This window comes from Echinops telfairi, unplaced genomic scaffold (assembly GCF_000313985.2).
Source record: "Echinops telfairi isolate 266 unplaced genomic scaffold, ASM31398v2 ScPeMD7_41;HRSCAF=154, whole genome shotgun sequence".
In the NCBI taxonomy this organism is placed as follows: Eukaryota; Metazoa; Chordata; class Mammalia; order Afrosoricida; family Tenrecidae; genus Echinops; species Echinops telfairi.
The window spans coordinates 270,095-288,568 of NW_022103939.1; the positions used below are offsets into that span (position 1 = coordinate 270,095).

Genomic DNA, 18,474 nt, shown 5'->3' on the forward strand with positions numbered 1-18,474 from the left:
GCCCGGGCCCCAACAGCGACGTGCGCTACCGCCTGCTGCTCCAGGAGCCGCCCGTGCCCGCGCTCCGCCTGGACGCGCGCACCGGGGCGCTCAGCGCTCCGCACGGCCTTGACCGCGAGACCACACCGTCGCTCCTGCTGCTCGTGGAAGCCGCCGACCGGCCCACCAACGCCAGCCGCCGGCGCGCGGCGCGCGTGTCCGCGCGCGTGTTCGTCACGGACCAGAACGACAACGCGCCCGTGTTCGCTTCGCCCGCACGGGTGCGCCTCCCGGAGGATCAGCCGCCTGGGCCCGCGGCGCTGCACGTGGTAGCCCGGGACCCGGACTTGGGTGAGGCTGCACGAGTGACCTATCGCCTGGCAGCTGGCGGGGATGGCCACTTCCGGCTACATTCCAGCACTGGTGAGAACTGAGATGGGGGTGCAGGGTGAGAGCCCCGTGGGAGGGGGGGTGTAGTGTCTGATATGGAGGGCTTGTGGAAGTTTCCGTCCAACCAGTCTGCCTTCATCTAGGAGCTCTGTCCGTGGTGCGCCCCCTGGACCGCGAGCAGCGAGCGGAACACATCCTGACGGTGGTGGCCGCAGACCACGGCTCCCCACCACGCACAGCCACGCAGCTCTTGACTGTCAGTGTGGCTGATGTCAACGACGAGGCGCCCACTTTCCAGCAGCAGGAATACAGGGTCGTCTTACGCGAGAATAGCCCACCTGGCACGTCTCTGCTCACGCTGAGGGCAACCGACCCAGACTTGGGTAAGACCTGGGCCGCGATGAATTGAGAACAGGATGTTCCAGGGCTGTAAGCATCCTCTGATCTTCCTCCATGCTGTCCGTCCTCAGGGCCCAATGGCCAGGTGACTTATGGAGGTGTGTCAGGTGAGAGCTTCTTCCTGGACCCAGACACTGGTGTTCTCAGGACTCTTCGGGTCCTGGACCGCGAGGAGCAGGAAGAAATCAACCTGACAGGTATGGATTGATAGGACCACAAGGGCGGGAAATATTGTAAGCACCAGAGTTATGTGGGCAAAACCCCAAAGGACTGCATTTCTAGAGGCTTCTGCCCGATACAACACAGCCGCTGTTCGGTTTTGCACCCATTTGGAGAGTCAAGCGGTTTGTTCTTGGCTACTAACTGCGAGGTGGGATGTTTAAGCCCACTGAGCAGTGCCGTGAAATCAAGGCCTGTTGATCTCCTTCTGTAAGGACTGTAGCCAAGGGAACAGTGGAGCTCAGTTCCTTCCTTAAACGCAAAAGCCAGGATCCATGACAGTGTCTTCTGTTGGTTTGGGGAGTCAAGAGTTTGGCAGAGTGCAAGATGAACTGGCTTCAAGGTAGTTAGCCCTGTGGCCACACGCGCCTCTCCAGCGCATAATGTCACAGTGTCCCAGCTATCCCCCTGCGAGATTCCCTCAGATTATATTGAGTGTCAGAGAAGCTAAGCAACTTGCTCAAGCAAACACATCCTGGAAGTGACAGGTCTGGAGTGTCAACTCAGATCTTTTGGTACCTTAGTCAGTGCCTTGCCTGTCACACCATTAGTCCAAGATTCTGGGTCTGCACCAAGCAGGTGAGGGTGAGATGGGAAAGAACGTTTTCTGATGCATGTGTTCATGTTTGTAGAAACCCTGTGTGCCTGAAAAGGGGAGGAGGTAGTGTCCAGTCTGTGTGTGTACGTTGTGAACACGTGTGCACACTCTGCAGTTGGGGTATCATCCTGGGGTGGAAGCAGGCTCAATCTCATTGACTTTGTTTCCCCACAGTGTATGCCCGGGACAGGGGCTCACCTCCCCTATTGACCCATGTCACAGTGCGGGTGACTGTGGAGGATGAGAATGACCATGCCCCAACCTTTGGCAGTGCCCACCTCTCTTTGGAGGTTCCCGAGGGTCAGGACCCCCAGACCCTTACCACACTGCGGGCCTCTGACCCTGATGTGGGCGCCAACGGGCAGCTGCAGTACCGGATCCTGGGTGAGAACTGTCCCACAGGTACCCACCCAGCCCTTACTCTTCCTGCTCTTGTCCTCCTCGACCCTGCGTCGGCCTCCGTCAGTGGGTCTGGGTCTTTCCCCTCCTCTCTTCTTTTTTCTTCCACACATGTTTGACCTCTGAGTACCCTTTTCTAAACCTCGCCAGCTCTTCACCTCCCTTTGTGTCTCTATTTTTTATCTTCCTGTTCCTTTCTGTTAAAAAAAAGAAACCACTTTTTCTTTAAATCATTTTATTGGGGGCACATACAGCTCTTAACACGATCCATACATACAACCAAATGTGCCACATTTGTACATATGTTACCATCAGCATTTTCAGAACATTGTCTTTCTACTTGAGCCCTTGGTATTAGCTCATTTTTCCCCTCCCTCCCTCCCTCCCTCCCTCACAAACCCTTGATAATTTATTAATTTTTTTTTCATGTCTTACATTGACGAATGTCTCTCTTCACCCACTTTTCTATTGCCCATCCCCCTGGGAGCGGGTTATATGAGATCATTGTGATCAGTTCCCCCTTTCTCCTGCCCACCTTTCCCTTCCCCTCCTGGTATCACTATCATGATTGGTCCTGAGGGATTTATCTGTCCTGGATTCCCTGTGTCTCCAGCTCTCATCTGTACCAGTATACATGCTCTGGTCTAGCTGGATTTGTAAGGTAGAATTGAGGTCATGAGAGTGTGCGTAGTGGGGTTGGGGGTGGGGGGACTGGGAGGGGGGAAGAAACCACTTTTTGTTGTGAATCGAATGAAGGTTTTTAGAGCAGACCATCCGCTTTCCAGTCAACAATTCATACACATTTTATCTCAACGCATCCATTGCAATCCCCTCCGTGTGCCAGTATGTATTCCAATTCTCACTACGTATCTCCAATTCTGTTCTCATTTCTCCTTTAAAAACAAAAGTTTTCTTAGCACTCCATCCACATGTCATACGATTCAAAAATTCAGTCTTATCCAGAAACATTATACTTCTCCATTTCTAACCCTCTGAACATTGTCCTTAGGTAAATGTCACCCTTTTGATTTTACACTGCTGTTACACTTCAAACTCTGAAAATGTCTTGAGATCTGCAGTGCTTTTGTTTACATGGGCTATATGTACCCCAATGTTGACTATATTCGATACTCAAACAGAGAAAATTCAGAAAAACCATAGCAAAAGAAGCCAATAAAATACACTTGCCTAGCATCTGCATCGGCACAAGAAAATGCCAGAACTTCACAGAACAATCTATTGGACAATAGGGAGGTTGTGGACATCACAGCAGGTGTAACCCAAGGTAACTAGAAAGGGAACAAATGGTAACTCTCAGAAAACACACATTTGAATTCCAACCTACTCCCTAGGAATTCTAGGAAACCCAGGAGCACATGAGCTGTTGAGCAATGATGTCATCCTGTCTCATGCAGCGTCTGGACAACTCCAGAATACATTTGTGAGCTAGTGAGAATCCAAGAGGCGAATTACATTTTAGTATTGCTAGCAAAACTAGTTTGGATTCTATAGACTTCCTGAAAAGATCTCAAGGAAACTCCCAGGACTCCTCAGACCAGTCTGAGAAGAGCTGCTCACCTGGGTTTCTCTTCCTCTTTATCTCTGTCCCAGTTTCTCTGTTTCTCTCTCTCTCTCTCTCTCTCTCTGCTGTTCACTACATATCACCTCCACCTCAATGGGCTGCCATTCTTTGCAGATGGGGACCCAACAGGAGCCTTTGTCCTCAATGTCGCTTCTGGGGAGTTCGGCACCAGGAGGCCGCTAGACAGGGAATTGGAGCCAGCATACCAGCTGAAGATAGAGGCCCGGGATGGAGGGCAGCCGGTGCTCAGTGCCACTCTGCTTGTGACTGTGACTGTGCTGGATGCCAATGACCATGCGCCAGTCTTCCCTGTGCCAGCTTACTCCGTGGAGGTGCCCGAGGATGCACCTGCAGGGACCCTGCTGCTGCAGCTACAGGCTCATGACCCTGACGCTGGGGCCAACGGCCGTGTGACCTACTACCTGGGTGCTGGTGCAGCAGGAGCCTTCCTGCTGGAGCCGGGCTCTGGGGAATTGCGCACAGCTGTGGCACTGGACCGAGAACAGTGTCCCAGCTACGCCTTCTCTGTGAGTGCAGTGGACGGGGCAGCCGCCGGGCCGCTGAGCACCACCGTGTCTGTCACCATCACAGTGCGTGACGTCAACGACCACGCACCTACCTTCCCTGCCAGTCCCCTGCGACTGCGCCTGCCTCGCCCAGGCCCCAGCCTCAGCACCCCGACCCTGGCTTTGGCCACGCTGCGAGCTGAGGACCGTGACGCTGGTGCCAATGCCTCCATCCTGTACCGACTGGCAGGCACTCCTCCCCCGGGCACTACAGTTGACTCTTACACCGGGGAAATCCGGGTGGCCCGCTCCCCTGCAATGCTGGGCCCTCAGGATCTCGTCCTCTTCATTGTGGCCACTGACCTTGGACGTCCAGCTCGCTCTGCCACGGGCGTGGTGATTGTTGGGCTGCAAGGAGAGTCTGAGCGTGGACCCCGCTTTCCCCGGGCTAGTAGCGAGGCCATGCTCCGTGAAAATGCACCACCAGGTGGGTCCCCCAGCCGTTTCCCACAGGTTACTCTCCAAAAATGCTCCCAAGGTGCTGCTGTCCAGTGCTCACATGCCACCCCGTGTGTGTCCTCTGCAGGGACTCCCATTGCCTCCCCCAAGGCCATCCATGCAGGGGGCTCAAATGGACTGATCACCTACAGCATTCTCAGCGGGAATGAGAGAGGGGTCTTCTCAATCCAGCCCAACACAGGTGAGGGGCAGGAGCAGGGACTGGCTTTGAGGGAGGGGACAGACTCTGGACTCAAGGAGCCACCAGTAGGGAGGGGCTGCCCTTACCTGAGGGCCCGCCCTTTTGCCTCCCCACCAGGAGCCATCACAGTGCGCTTGGCTGAGGGGCTGGACTTCGAGGTAAGCCCACGGCTACGGCTGGTGCTGCAGGCAGAGAGCGGGGGAGCCTTTGCCTTCTTAGTGCTGACCCTTACACTGCAAGATGCCAATGATAATGCTCCCCGCTTCCTTCGGCCCCACTACGTGGCCTTCCTGCCTGAGTCCCGGCCCCTGGAGGGGCCCCTGCTGCAGGTATGGGGTGTGCTGAGAGGGCGAGGATGGGGGTTGGTAGAGGACTGGTTGATGGCCAGGCCGGTGCCTCACAACCTCCTACTCCCTCCAGGTGGAGGCAGATGACCTGGACCAAGGCTCCGGTGGACAGATCTCCTACAGCCTGGCCGCCTCCCAGCCTGCACGAGGATTGTTCCACGTGGACCCAGCCACCGGCACCATCACGACCACAGCCATCCTGGACCGTGAGATCTGGGCAGAAACACGGTGAGGCCCGGCCCTGTAAAACCTTAACCTGGGTGTGTCAAGTTCCAAATCTAGCCCTAAATTGCCTTCCCTCCCTAGGCTATGCCCTAAGTCCTCTCAGCTTCCCGCGCTGACCTGCCCCTTGTCTCTTGGCCCTGCCCCACCCGCTGACCATCTTCTGTGCCCAGGCTTGTGCTGATGGCCACAGACAGAGGAAGCCCAGCCCTGGTGGGCTCAGCAACCCTGACAGTGATGGTCATCGACACCAATGACAACCGCCCCACCATCCCCCAGCCCTGGGAGCTCCGAGTGCCAGAAGGTGAGGGCTGGGTAAAGTGAGAGGTACAAAGTGCGGCAGGGAGACAAGTCCCTTACACTAGGGCCCCCCCCACCTTCCCGGGGCACCTTGCTTTTGCCAGACATGCTTGTCCCCTGCTTTACAGATGTGCTGTTGGGCTCCGAGATCGCCCAGGTCACAGGGAATGATGTGGACTCAGGACCAGTGCTGTGGTATGTGCTGAGCCCATCTGGGCCCCAGGACCCCTTCAGCGTTGGCCGCTACGGGGGCCGCATCTCCCTCACGGGCCCCCTGGACTTCGAGCAGCGTGACCACTACTCCCTGCAGCTGCTGGCACACGACGGGCCTCACGAGGGCCATGCCAACCTCACGGTGCTCATCGAGGATGTCAATGACAACGCGCCTGCCTTCTCACAGAGCCTTTACCAGGTACTGCTGACCTGGGGCATCCCCACACTCAGGCCCAAGGTGGCTCCCGTTGGGTGGAAGTGACCAGGACTTTGGAGCCGAGCGAGGGACAGTGCTCTGGAGATGAGAGGGTCCCTTCTTGGACCCGCTTCTCCAAGCCAGTCTCTCAAGGAAACCGTGTCCAGGCAGTTTCTCCCAACCTGAGCACCGAAAGGGAGAGAGATGATTCTCAGTAGAACTTTAAGGAGTGGGACTCTCCCCTTGATGCCAAGTGTGCGCTTAAGGGGCCAAACGCGAGCACAGGCTGAGTGGGTGTCCGTGCAGCTGGAAAGCTTGGCCAGAAACACTTTCCCTGGTACCCTAGGTGACCCTGCTAGAGCACATGCCCCCGGGCAGCGCCATTCTCTCCGTCTCTGCCACTGACCGGGACTCAGGTGCCAACGGTCACATCTCCTACCACCTGGCTTCGCCTGCCGAGGGCTTCAGTGTTGACCCCAACAACGGTGCGTCTTTCCCTGGCTTGCTAGCTTGCTGGGCCACATTTTTTTTTTTTTCATTCAAATTCTTAACCCCCATGTCTGGCCCAGGGAGGACACCGTCACCCATCTGTAGTGTAAGCCCTTCCCTGACTGTGTGACCCAGAGTCCTTCCCTGAACTTGGAATCCTTTACCAGAGGTCATTTCCTGGACCCTGACGTGTCAGTCACTCCCCAGTTCCCCCCACAGCCTCTGCTGAAAGACTGTTTCTTCCTGTTCCCTTCTCATCTCAGGGACCTTGTTTATGACACTAGAAACTGTGGCCCTGGGCCAGGAGGGCCCGGGCATGGTGGATGTGGTGCTGGAAGCACGTGACCACGGGGTGCCAGGCCGGGCGGCACGAGCCACAGTGCATGTGCAGCTCCAGGACCAGAACGACCACGCCCCAAGCTTCACATCACAGCACTACCGCGTGGCTGTGACTGAGGACCTGCCCCCTGGTTCCACTCTACTTACCCTGGAAGCCACAGACGCCGACGGAAGCCGCACCCATGCTGCCGTGGACTACAGCATCATCAGTGGCAACCGGGGCCGAGTCTTCCAACTGGAGCCCCGGCTGACTGAGGCTGGGGAGGGTGGAGGGCCAGGACCCCGGGCGCTGGGCTGCCTAGTGCTGCTTGAGCCTCTGGACTTCGAGAGCATGACCCAGTACAATTTAACGGTGGCTGCAGCTGACCGGGGACAGCCACCCCGCAGCTCAGCAGTGCCGGTCACTGTCACGGTGCTGGATGTTAATGACAACCCACCTGTCTTCGCCAGAGCAGCCTACCATATGGCAGTGCCCGAGGACACACCTGTTGGTGCTGAGCTGCTGCACGTGGAGGCCTCCGACGCCGACCCCGGTCCTCACGGCCTCGTGCGCTTCACCGTCAGCTCCGGGGACCCCCTGGGGCTCTTTGAGCTGGATGCGAGCACAGGGGCCTTGCGCCTGGCCCACCCACTGGACTGTGAGAGCCAGGCTCGCCATCAGCTTGTCGTGCAGGCTGCCGACCCCGCTGGGGCACACTTCGCACTCGCCCCGGTGACAATTGAGGTCCAGGATGTGAATGACCACGGCCCAGCCTTTCCACTGAGCTTGCTCAGCACCAGCCTGACAGAGAACCAGCCTCCAGGTACTCTCATCACCACTCTGCATGCGGTTGATGGCGATGCCGGCGCTTTTGGGAGGCTTCGCTACAGCCTGCTGGAGGCCGGGCCAGGACCTGAGGGCCGGGAGGCATTTGCTCTGAACAGCTCCACTGGGGAGCTGCGAGCCCGTGTGCCCTTTGACTATGAGCACACAGGCAGCTTTCGGCTGCTGGTGGGCGCCACAGACACTGGGAATCTCTCGGCCTCGGTCACCGTGTCGGTGCTGGTGACCGGTGAGGATGAGTATGACCCGGTCTTCCTGGCTCCAGCTTTCTACTTCCAAGTGCCAGAAGGTGCCCGCCGCGGTCACAGTCTGGGCCGCGTGCAGGCTACCGATGAGGATGGGGGTGCCGACGGCCTGGTGCTCTATTCCCTGGCCACCTCCTCACCCTATTTTGGTATCAACCAGACTACAGGCGCCCTGTACCTGCAGGTGGACAGCCGGGCCCCGGGCAGTGGGGCAGGGGCTTCGAGCAGTGGGGGCAGGACCAGGCGTGAGGCACCGCGGGAGATGAGGCTGGAGGTAGTGGCCCGAGGGCCACTGCCTGCCTCTCGAAGTGCCACCGTGCCTGTGACCATGGACGTCACCCACACCGCCCTGGGCCTGGCGCCTGACCTCAACCTGCTCTTGGTGGGGGCGGTGGCGGCCTCGCTGGGTGTGGTTGTGGTGCTTGCGCTGGCAGCTCTGGTCCTAGGACTGGTGCGGGCACGGAACCGCAAGACTGAGGCAGCCCCAGGCCCAATGTCACAGGCGGCACCCCTGTCCAGTGGATCCCTTCAGAAGCTGGGCCGGGAGCCACCTAGCCCGCCGCCCTCGGAGCACCTGTACCACCAGACCCTCCCCAGCTATGGTGGACCAGGAGCTGGGGGCCCCTACCCCCGCGGTGGCTCCCTGGACCCCTCACACTCCAGCGGCCGCGGTTCCGCAGAGGCCGCTGAGGATGACGAAATCCGCATGATCAATGAGTTTCCACGCGTGGCCAGTGTGGCCTCCTCCCTGGCCGCCCGTGGCCCCGACTCGGGGATCCAGCAGGATGCAGATGGACTGAGTGACACATCCTGTGAGCCGCCCGCCCCTGACACATGGTACAAGGGCCGCAAGGCAGGGCTGCTGCTGCCAGGCTCAGGAGCCACCCTGTACCGAGAGGATGGCCCCCCTGCCACCGCCACCGCCTTCCTGGGGGGCTGTGGTCTGAGCCCTGCACCCGCCGGGGACTATGGCTTTCCAGCAGATGGCAAGCCGTGCGTGGCCGGCGCGCTGACGGCCATCGTGGCTGGAGAGGAGGAGCTTCGTGGCAGCTATAACTGGGACTACCTTCTGAGCTGGTGCCCGCAGTTCCAGCCGCTAGCCAGTGTCTTCACAGAGATTGCCCGGCTCAAGGATGAAGCTCGGCCTTGTCCTCCAGCTCCCCGTATTGACCCGCCACCCCTCATCACTGCAGTGGCCCACCCAGGAGCCAAGTCTGTGCCCCCCAAACCAGCCAGCACAGCTGTAGCCCGAGCTATCTTCCCACCGGCCTCCCACCGCTCCCCCATCAGCCACGAGGGCTCCCTGTCCTCAGCTGCCATGTCCCCCAGCTTCTCACCCTCCCTGTCCCCTCTGGCTGCTCGTTCACCTGTTGTCTCTCCATTTGGGGTGGCCCAGGGCCCCTCAGCCTCAGCCCTCAGCTCAGAATCTGGCTTGGAGCCGCCTGATGACACAGAGCTGCACATCTAGCTGTGGCCCGGGCTGGGCCCCGACCTGGGATGCGAACAGTGTCCCCAATGCAGGCCCCACTCTGAGCCTGCCCTGGGCAGCCTCGGACCATGTTTGGCCACAGGGGAGGCGACCCTTGGACCCCAGATCCCCACCCCCAGCTCCCCCAGTTGGGGCAGGTCCTATATCCTAGCCCCTCAGAGCACCAGCACCAGAGGCGCCCTGTTGGGGGACTGGCCTGGGGGCCTGGTCCAATGTAGGGGGTGGGGGAGGAAACATGGAGGGGCGGGCCTTGGGTTCTCCCTGAGGACTTCCTGCCCTGCACCAGCACCCTGGGGTGGAGCTGAGACTTTATTTATTGGGGGGCATGGGGGGGTAAGGTCTCTCCAACCCATTGGGGCCCAGTTCCTGTGGGTTCCACTGACACCCCTACCCCTACCCAGAACCAAGTGCCAATTCTCACTCTGGAGCCTTAATAAACTGCAGTTTGTATCCAGTCTCAGACTCTGCTCTGTGGGTGGCAGCAGGGGGTGTAAGAAGCTGGAGGTGGGGTGGTGGGGGCATGTGGAGGTCCTGGAGCTCAGGAGCCTAGCCCGAGGTTGGTTGTGACATGGAGCTGGGGGAATGGCTGCATGTGGATGTGGGGTTGAGGACAGCAGGGAGGCAAGAGCAGCTCAATCGAGTGGCTCTCTGTGGGCTGCTGTGCATCCAGTCTGTAACAGGAGCTCCCATTTGTTGAGCCTTGGCTGTGTCAGAGTCTCTGCTGAGCCATCTGCCAGCTTTAGCTCAGGGTGACTTCACAGCAAGCCTGTGAGGCAGCTGAGTTTTAATATGAGAGTGTCTGTTACAAATGAGATCTGAGCTCAGATAGGTGAAATTACTCTGATATCCCCACGCCTGTGATTCTCTTTACTGTGCCACACTGGAGTCGGGAATCAAGGTGGGAGCTCTGGGCTTACTCGGTGCTGGGCAGGGCAGAGGGACAGATGAAAGGGCACCCTGCCCCAGCATTCGGAAACTCCCTTCCCAGGGAGGGAGGAGCTAGCACGGCACTAAGCCAAGGAGGGTGGGGTAGCAGTAGTTGTGCAGGAAGACTATAAGGGTCATGTGATAGATCACATGACAGGAGGGAGGCAGAAAGGCAGAATGGGACTCCGATCCTGGTAAGAAAATATCCCCCCACCACCCAATGCTTGGGAGCGGGGAACGAAAGAACGTGCGTTGGGATGGGAAACACTGACAGCCAGCCTCCCCACCCTGCAGCTTCCTAGGACTTCTTGCCCTTTCCGTTGCTGGGAAATGCAGTTACAGCCCCGAACCCGACCAGCAGCGGACGTGAGTGGTTTGATAGCGAGTGCCTCTTTCCCCTTGCCATGTCCTGCACCCACCTTCCTCGTCCCAGACTCTCACCCTCTCACTGGCCCTGGGACCCACCTTATAGCCTCATCCTGGGGTTCCTAGGCTCAATTCCCCCATCCTACACTTCCCGTGACCCATATCAGCCCCTGAGAGCTGACATGAGGTCTGTCTCAGTGACCTAAATTTCCAAGACCTACATTTTTCACCTCCATCTTAACCAAGGCTGTGTCCCTGAAACTTAACCCCTGACCTGCAGGCTGCCCCCAGGCTGGGTGTCTCTGGGCCGTTTGGACCCCGAGGAAGAGCTGAGTCTCACTTTTGCCCTGAGACAGCGGAACCTGGAGCGACTCGCCCACGTGGTGCAGGCTGTGTCGGATCCCCGCTCTCCTCGCTATGGTGCATGCTGGAACTTGGGGGAGGGACGGCACTGGTCTGGGCAGGGGAGGGTGGGGCGGGGCAGGGTAATGCAGGGCATGTTGGAGTCATGATGTGAACTGAAACGTAATAATCCCTCACTAATACTCGTCCCCTCAGCCTTTCCACCAGTGTTCCTCAAGCTAGAACCCTAAGATCGAGGTTTGTGATCAGCTCTAGAATCAAAGCTCCTACCTCTGCTACTTGGCAGCGATCCTATGAGTAGGGAATAGCATCTAGGACAGTGGTTCTCAACCTTCCTAATGCCGTGACCCTTTCTTTAATACACTTCATGTGTGGTGACCCACCCCGCCAAACATAAAATTATTCTCGTTGCTACTTCATCATTGTAATTTTGCTACTGTTATGAGTCGGGCAACCCCTGTAAAAGGGTCATTCGACCCCAAAAGGGGTCTTGACCCACAGGTTGAGAACCGCTGATCTAGTGGCTCTAAGCACTTGTCATCTCAAGTTCCTTCCTCAAACATCACTTCCTCTGTTTGGACACCAAGGCTGCTGGTTCCAACCCCTTAAAACTGGATCGATCACGTCTCTCCACTTCCACTCCCACCAACTCCGTTGCTTACTTCCCACTTGGACAACTGCCCAGCTCCCTGACTGGTCTCTGCAGTCTCCTCCACTCCACTCCCCACTCGGCCCCAGAACAACCTGGACCACAGTCAAGTTGCAGTGTCCCCTGCTCTTCACAGCAGCCATGAGCACTGAGGGAGGTGGGCTCACACTCCCCCAGGAGGCCAGGGCTTGGGTGCCTCTCTCCATGCAGGAACAGTGACTCACCAGCCCCTTCGAGGAAAAGCAGCCAAAGAGTAGAAGAAAGAAAATGTTCTGAAAATGATGGTGGCAACAATTGTACAATACTGCTGAATCTAACTGGACTATGGATTGTTATATCTGTAGAGCTCCTAATATAAAAGCGGGGGGAAGGGGCAACCAGCAAGCATGAAGAGTGGAGTGACTGTAGATGCCATCTTATACAATTGGCTCCCTAAGTTCTGAAGGGCCGCAGCAACAAAGGGGTACCTCCTCTGGGGAGTTGAGGAGACGAGGGACCCTGCTGGTGTAGTGGTTAGAGTTGGGCTGTGATTCGCAAGTTCCATTGTTTGAAACCACCAGCCATTACACAGGAGGACGACCAGGCTTTATAGGCGTAAACAGTCTCAGAAACCCACGGCAGCAGTTCTACCTTCCTATATGGTCGCTATGAGTTGGCATCAACTCAAGGACTGAGTTTTGAAAAGGTTTGAAGAATTCCATGCGTTTGAATTGTGGTGCTGGTGAAGAAGATTCAAAGTGCCATGGACTGCTAGAAGGACAAACCGATCTGTCTTAGAAGCAGTACAGTCGGAATGTTCCTTGTCTTGCATACTTTGGACATGTTGTCAGGAGAGACCAGTCCCTGCAGAAGGACATCATGCTTGGTAAAATGGAGGGGCAGCGAAAAGACAAAGGTCCTCAATGAGACAGATGGACCCCATGGCTGCAGACTTAAGAATAATTGTGAGGATGGTGCAGGAACAGGCAGCGTTTGCCTTCAGTTGTGCACTGGGTCACTATGAGTCGGGGCTGATGATGGCACCTAAAAACAAGGTTTGAAAATATTTATTGTGGAAATGTTTCACTTATTTGCTTGTTTTTCACTGTCGTGACAATGTATTCTATGACGTAACCTTGGCATATCAAGTCTCCCCAGCCTCCCCCATCCTCACCTGTTCACCACCCCCATAAATCCTGAAGCTATACAGCCCTCCTTTTTGCTAGAAGATTACTTGAGCATCCTCAAGACCTTGCTCCAGGCTCCTTGGGAAGCCTTGATGTCTCTTGGCTGGAGTCTAAGGAAGGCAAGGTGGGAAAACAATGAGTAAAGGTAAGAGCCCCTTCTGAATCCCTGCAGGGAAATACCTGACCCTTGAGGATGTGGCTGAACTGGTGAGGCCATCACCACTGACCCTCCGCACCGTCCACAAATGGCTGCTGGGAGCTGGAGCCTGGAACTGTCACTTGGTGATCACACAGGACTTTCTGACTTGCTGGCTGAGCGTCCGGTGAGAGGAAATGGTTGGCCCCAAGAAGGGTTCCCATCATCCCACCAGGGAGACGGGTCACTTCAGTGGGAGGGAGCGGCGAGCTTGCTGCACGCCTGTAGGAAGGAGCAGCTGAAGGCATGGGGAGAGGACCCATTTCCCAGGGCTGCTCCAGGGACCTCCTCTGCTCTGTTGCATGATTTCTGACCTTCTTCTGGTCTCTGCCCTCCAGACAGGCAGAGCTGCTGCTCTCTGGGGCTGAATTCCATCGCTATGTGGGGGGACCTGCAAAGACCAGCGTTGTAAGGTCTCTACAACCCTACCAGCTCCCACAGGCTTTGGCATCTCATGTGGACTTTGGTAACACCCAGTGGGTTTGGTGGGGGTTGGGGAGGCAGAACCTGGAGCCAGGGAAGCTGGGCTTCAGCTTTAAAATAAGGAGGGGAGGTGGACTGGAGTCTCTAAGAGCTCCTCCTCAAGTCTGATCCCTCCCCAAGTGGGGGGTCTGCACCGCTTCCCTCCTACATCGACCCTGAGGCAACGCCCTGAGAGACAAGTGGCAGGGGCAGTTAGCCTGCACCTCGGGGTGACCCCAGCTGTGATCCGGGAGCGGTACAACCTGACAGCACGAGATGTGGGCTCTGGTGCCACCAACAACAGCCAGGCTTGTGCCCAGGTGAGCCATGCCAATCAGCCCAGCTCCCCACAGCCATCTGGTGTGTCCTGAGTGCCTACCCTGCTTCTCGCCCTCATTATAAACCATCCTTTACCCCACGCCGTGCCCCCTGACTCCCTCCACAGTTCCTGGACCAGTACTTCCATGACTCAGACCTGGCTAAATTCATGCACCTCTTCGGTGGGACATTTGTGCACCAGACATCAATAGCCCACGTGGTTGGAAAACAGGGCCGGGGCCGGGCTGGGATCGAGGCCAGTTTAGACGTGGAGTACTTGATGAGCGCCGGTGCCAACATCTCCACCTGGGTCTACAGTAACCCAGGTACGGCCAGGGGGTCGGTTGGTGGGGAAGAAAGTTGGGGTGGGTGTTGGTCCCTACTGCCCCAAGGGACTCTCCTGACCTGGTGTCCCACAGTGACCACCCTTGTATCCTTCTCCCCGGTCAATCAAGGCCGGCATGAGGCGCAGGAGCCCTTCCTCCAGTGGCTCCTCCTGCTCAGTAATGAGTCGGCCCTGCCGTATGTGCACACCGTGAGCTACGGAGACGACGAGGATTCTCTCAGCAGCACCTACATACAGCGGGTCAACACGGAGTTCATGAAGGCTGCTGCTCGGGGTCTCACCATGCTCTTTGCCTCAGGTGACTGCCTACCTTCAACTTACCCCAGTGACTGGCCACTCACCCCCAGTGACCAGACTCTGAGCTCTGATTTAGAATCAAATCAGAACCCAGATCCTCAACAGGGACCAGTAACCTGACCTCTAAACTCTGACCTCCCGCAGTCATGACTGACGCTGAATTTCCACTCTTACTCCTCAAGCTCTGACCAATTAATCTGAGTGCTGAACTTGATGTCTCTCACAGGTGACAGTGGGGCTGGCTGTTGGTCTGTCTCTGGAAGGCATCAGTTCCGTCCCAGCTTCCCTGCCTCCAGGTAGGCATCCTAGCCCACCCTTATGTCTGACCATCAACCTCTCACCTTTGACTTCATGATCTAGAATCTTTGCCTCGACCCCACCAGAACCTTCTGTTACTCAACCTTCAGCTTTACCTTCCGTGGCTGCTCTACTCATTTTTCTTCCTGCAGGCCCCAAGCCCCAGGTCTCATGGGTGCGATATAGCACCTACTCCCTAAATACTCAGGCAATCTTGTGAAGATTTGGTGGGTGTCTACCTGCAGAAAAACAGCGATTTCACAGTCCATTCCTTGAAAGCTGAAAACACTGACCCATGGAATCTGGTCCCTCTAGGAAGGCCCAAGGGTGACACTGTGGGTACAGCGTTAGGCAGCTAACTGCAAGGCTGGTGGTTCGAACACACCAGCTGCTCCTTGAAAGAAAGAGGAGGCTTTCTGATGTCATAAAGGTCAGCGGGTCTTGGAAATCCTATGTAGGGTTGCTAGGAGTCTGAATGGACTCGATGGCTGTGGGTTTGGTTTTTTGGTCAGCAAGACCCAGGAACTCCTGATGGTGTGGTAGGTAAAGCAGTGGGCTGCTAATCGCAAGGTGGGAGGTTCAAATCCACCAGCTGCTCCTCAGAAGAAAGATGAAGCTATCTGCTCCCATGAAGAATGACAGCTTTGGAACCTCGATTGGGCAGTTCTCCTCTAACACAGGTGCAGAGAGTCAGAAGTGACTACAGCAGTGGGTTGTTTTGTGTTGATGGATTAGGCCACACTTACTTATTCCACACATCCTGGAAGTGCTCACGGTTCCCCCTGTAAGCTGAATGTTGTCTTCTGCCCTCAGCCCCTATGTTACCACAGTGGGAGGCACATCTTTCCAGAATCCCTTCCTCGTCACCAATGAGATTGTTGACTATATCAGTGGTGGCGGCTTCAGCAATGTGTTTCCACGGCCTTCATACCAGGTGTGTGTATGCTTATGGAGATGGATAGGTGGAAGAGGGTTCAACAGATTACTGGGAAGGCCACAGGCCAATATTCACTCCACATTGCCTTGCAGGAGGAAGCTGTAGCCAAGTTTCTGAGCTCCAGCCCCCATCTGCCACCATCTAGTTACTACAATGCCAGTGGACGTGCCTACCCCGATGTGGCTGCACTCTCCGACGGCTACTGGGTGGTCAGCAACAGCATAGCCATCCCATGGGTGTCTGGCACCTCGGTGAGAATTAGCCTGACCCAAAGCCCCACTCAGGAACTGCTCTTATCACTACCACGAACACTTTGTACCCAGAAGCCAGACTCAAGAGATCTCTGGTCTTTTTAGATGCCCCAATAAATCTAACTACTCAGGCCACACCCTAACCTCTACTTGAACTGCATCACTTTCAGGCCTCCACTCCTGTATTTGGAGGAATCCTCTCCTTGATTAATGAGCACAGAATCCTCAATGGCCAGCCTCCTCTCGGTTTTCTCAATCCAAGTCTCTACCAGAAGCACGGAGCAGGTCTCTTTGATGTGAGTGTGCACGGAATGGTGTGGATGCTTTCAAAGCAGTCTGGGGAATACTAGTCATCTACCAGTATTCTAGGATGTGGATACGGGTGGAGGATGTGCAATTCGGTGGTACCGGGAACAACCCAGATCTGACGTCCACTTCTCCCCTAGGTGACCCATGGCTGCCATGAGTCCTGTCTGAATGAAGAGGTGCAGGGTCAGGGGTTCTGCTCTGGCCCTGGCTGGGATCCTGTGACAGGCTGGGGAACACCCAACTTCCCAGATCTATTGAAGACACTACTCAACCCTTGACCTTTTCCTGCCAAGAGAGCAGATTTGTCTTCTGCCTTGCAGCCAGTGGCTTGGTCCCTTATTTCACCCTGATGGAGGCCATTTGGACCCTCAACCATTGACTGCTACAGACAGCTTACCTCCCTAACTATGGCATGCTGTGAGCTGGACTAGACTCCCAGCCCTACCTGGCTTCATTATACTCTGGGGTCCACACACTCTTGCCTCAAGTTGCCCTACAAAATGTCATGATAATCAGCACTTGGGGTGCTCCTCCCCCATCTCTTTCTCTTTTCATCCAGGCTTCCCCAAAGAGTGCCTACCTTACTGTGTACATGATTTCACTTCACTTTCACTCCTCAGTCCATTGCAACGAGATCTCTGCTTTTGCCCTTTCCTCTCCCTGACACTGGGCTCACTGAGGATCAGTCTGTTTCACGCAGCACACACTTGTTGTTCTTTGTTTTAGGGACTCTCTGCTGTGGTTTCCCATTCCCTCTCCTTCCTTAGCTTCCAGGACTTCCTTTCTCGAACCACACCTGTCTCCCGCCTTCATGGACGTCTCCTCTGCGTACTCACTGAGTGCTGCTGTTTGCCATCGCTCCAGCTTCAGGCTGTTGCTCCTCTGACACCACCCATGGTCCCTTGAACACATCACTGACATCTCCAGTTGTCATTATCTCACTAAATGCAACTCTTTATCCAATAGTAACTGATACCTCAAATGCAAGCTGCAAGATACACAACACTTCATCTCCTTCCATCCCAAACCCAAGCTGTCCCATTTCTCTGGTTTCTTCCTAGATATTGACACTATGCTTCTTCCGACCAAGTCAGAAACCTAAGTGCCATGCTAGACTCTCATTTCCTTTACATCCCCCACCTTCAATCTAGAAAGCCTTCTGGCTTTATCTTTTAATATGTTTATATCAACCCGCAAGTTCCACCGACTGAAGATATTGAAAGATATCTAGAAGTCATCCATTTACCTCCATATTCGCTGCTATGTTATTAGCTTAGTCTTATTCTCTGTCCTTTGTACTATAGGCAGTCCTAGCAAAAACAGCATCCTTGTCCTTCCTAAACTACCTTTCAGAGGAAAATGCACATCCCATCAGATCACTGACTTGAGTCAAACGCATCAAAGGTTACTAGGTAAAGTTCAGATTTTTTCATCAAGGCCCATAAGACCAGGTCTCTTCCTTACTTGTGCCTGAGTAAAAAAATATTTATCCTCTCCCCTTACCCATGCCCCCCACCCCCACTGTCACACTCCTTCCCCTCCGTCATCTCACTTTTGTTCAAGCTTATTCCTACTGCTTAAAACTCAAACCAAACTCATTGCCATAGTCACCAAAGCGTCCGTAGTCTTCTGTCTGGCATATTTCCATAATTCTTTAAAGACTCAGCTTGGAAGTTTCCATCTCGTGTGAACCATTTTGCTTCCCTGAGGCTCAATGAGATGATTTTAGTATGGCAGAAAAATTCTAGATTAAAAAAAACCAAAACTGTCTTATTTTGGGTTCTGATAGACGCTAACCCAAGAACTTAAGCAACTCCTCCTCGCTCTCCAAGGCCGTTTCCTCATCTGCTCAGTGGAATTCTCAAAATGCCGGCCTCACAGAAGGATCGGGAATCAAAGATGAAAAAATGTTGACAAAGTGCCGCAGCCTGGACTAGGCAGATGTCTTCCCCCTCGCACTCACACACTCTGCCTACCTCCAGCATCAAAGCTACCACCCAGTATTGAAATAACTCCTTTGTTTGCCTTATTTCCCAAGCCTTGGTATCTAGAGGTCTAGACATTTGTCCTACTCAACTCTCTATCCCCAAGCCCAAGTTCAGTGGTTGGCAAAGAGGAATGCAATAAATGTTTGGTGAATTGAGAATCCCACACT

The 18,474-nt window shown here is 55.5% G+C and overlaps 2 protein-coding genes across 2 annotated transcripts in view; both read left to right on the top strand.

Moving 5' to 3' along the window:
* The window catches only part of DCHS1 (dachsous cadherin-related 1), a 21,571-nt gene extending 11,846 nt beyond the window's left edge, over positions 1 to 9,725 (top strand). The window contains exons 10-21 of the mRNA XM_045290532.1: positions 17 to 402; positions 513 to 752; positions 840 to 965; positions 1,760 to 1,969; positions 3,681 to 4,559; positions 4,659 to 4,772; positions 4,890 to 5,101; positions 5,193 to 5,347; positions 5,515 to 5,645; positions 5,770 to 6,053; positions 6,397 to 6,535; positions 6,803 to 9,725. Of these exons, the coding sequence (XP_045146467.1) occupies positions 17 to 402; positions 513 to 752; positions 840 to 965; positions 1,760 to 1,969; positions 3,681 to 4,559; positions 4,659 to 4,772; positions 4,890 to 5,101; positions 5,193 to 5,347; positions 5,515 to 5,645; positions 5,770 to 6,053; positions 6,397 to 6,535; positions 6,803 to 9,414 (5,488 nt within the window). The 3' untranslated portion in view covers positions 9,415 to 9,725. The remainder of the gene's footprint in view (positions 1 to 16; positions 403 to 512; positions 753 to 839; positions 966 to 1,759; positions 1,970 to 3,680; positions 4,560 to 4,658; positions 4,773 to 4,889; positions 5,102 to 5,192; positions 5,348 to 5,514; positions 5,646 to 5,769; positions 6,054 to 6,396; positions 6,536 to 6,802) is intronic.
* Positions 9,726 to 10,510: 785 nt separating this feature from the next.
* TPP1 (tripeptidyl peptidase 1) lies at positions 10,511 to 18,465 on the top strand. The gene is made up of 13 exons (XM_004717072.3): positions 10,511 to 10,556; positions 10,657 to 10,728; positions 11,009 to 11,148; positions 13,079 to 13,229; positions 13,441 to 13,568; positions 13,706 to 13,884; positions 14,010 to 14,208; positions 14,338 to 14,526; positions 14,752 to 14,821; positions 15,636 to 15,756; positions 15,852 to 16,010; positions 16,181 to 16,306; positions 16,457 to 18,465. Exons 1-13 carry the CDS (start codon positions 10,513 to 10,515, stop codon positions 16,595 to 16,597), a joined length of 1,719 nt encoding a protein of 572 aa, XP_004717129.1. The 5' UTR covers positions 10,511 to 10,512; the 3' UTR covers positions 16,598 to 18,465.
* The last annotated feature ends 9 nt before the right edge of the window (positions 18,466 to 18,474 follow it).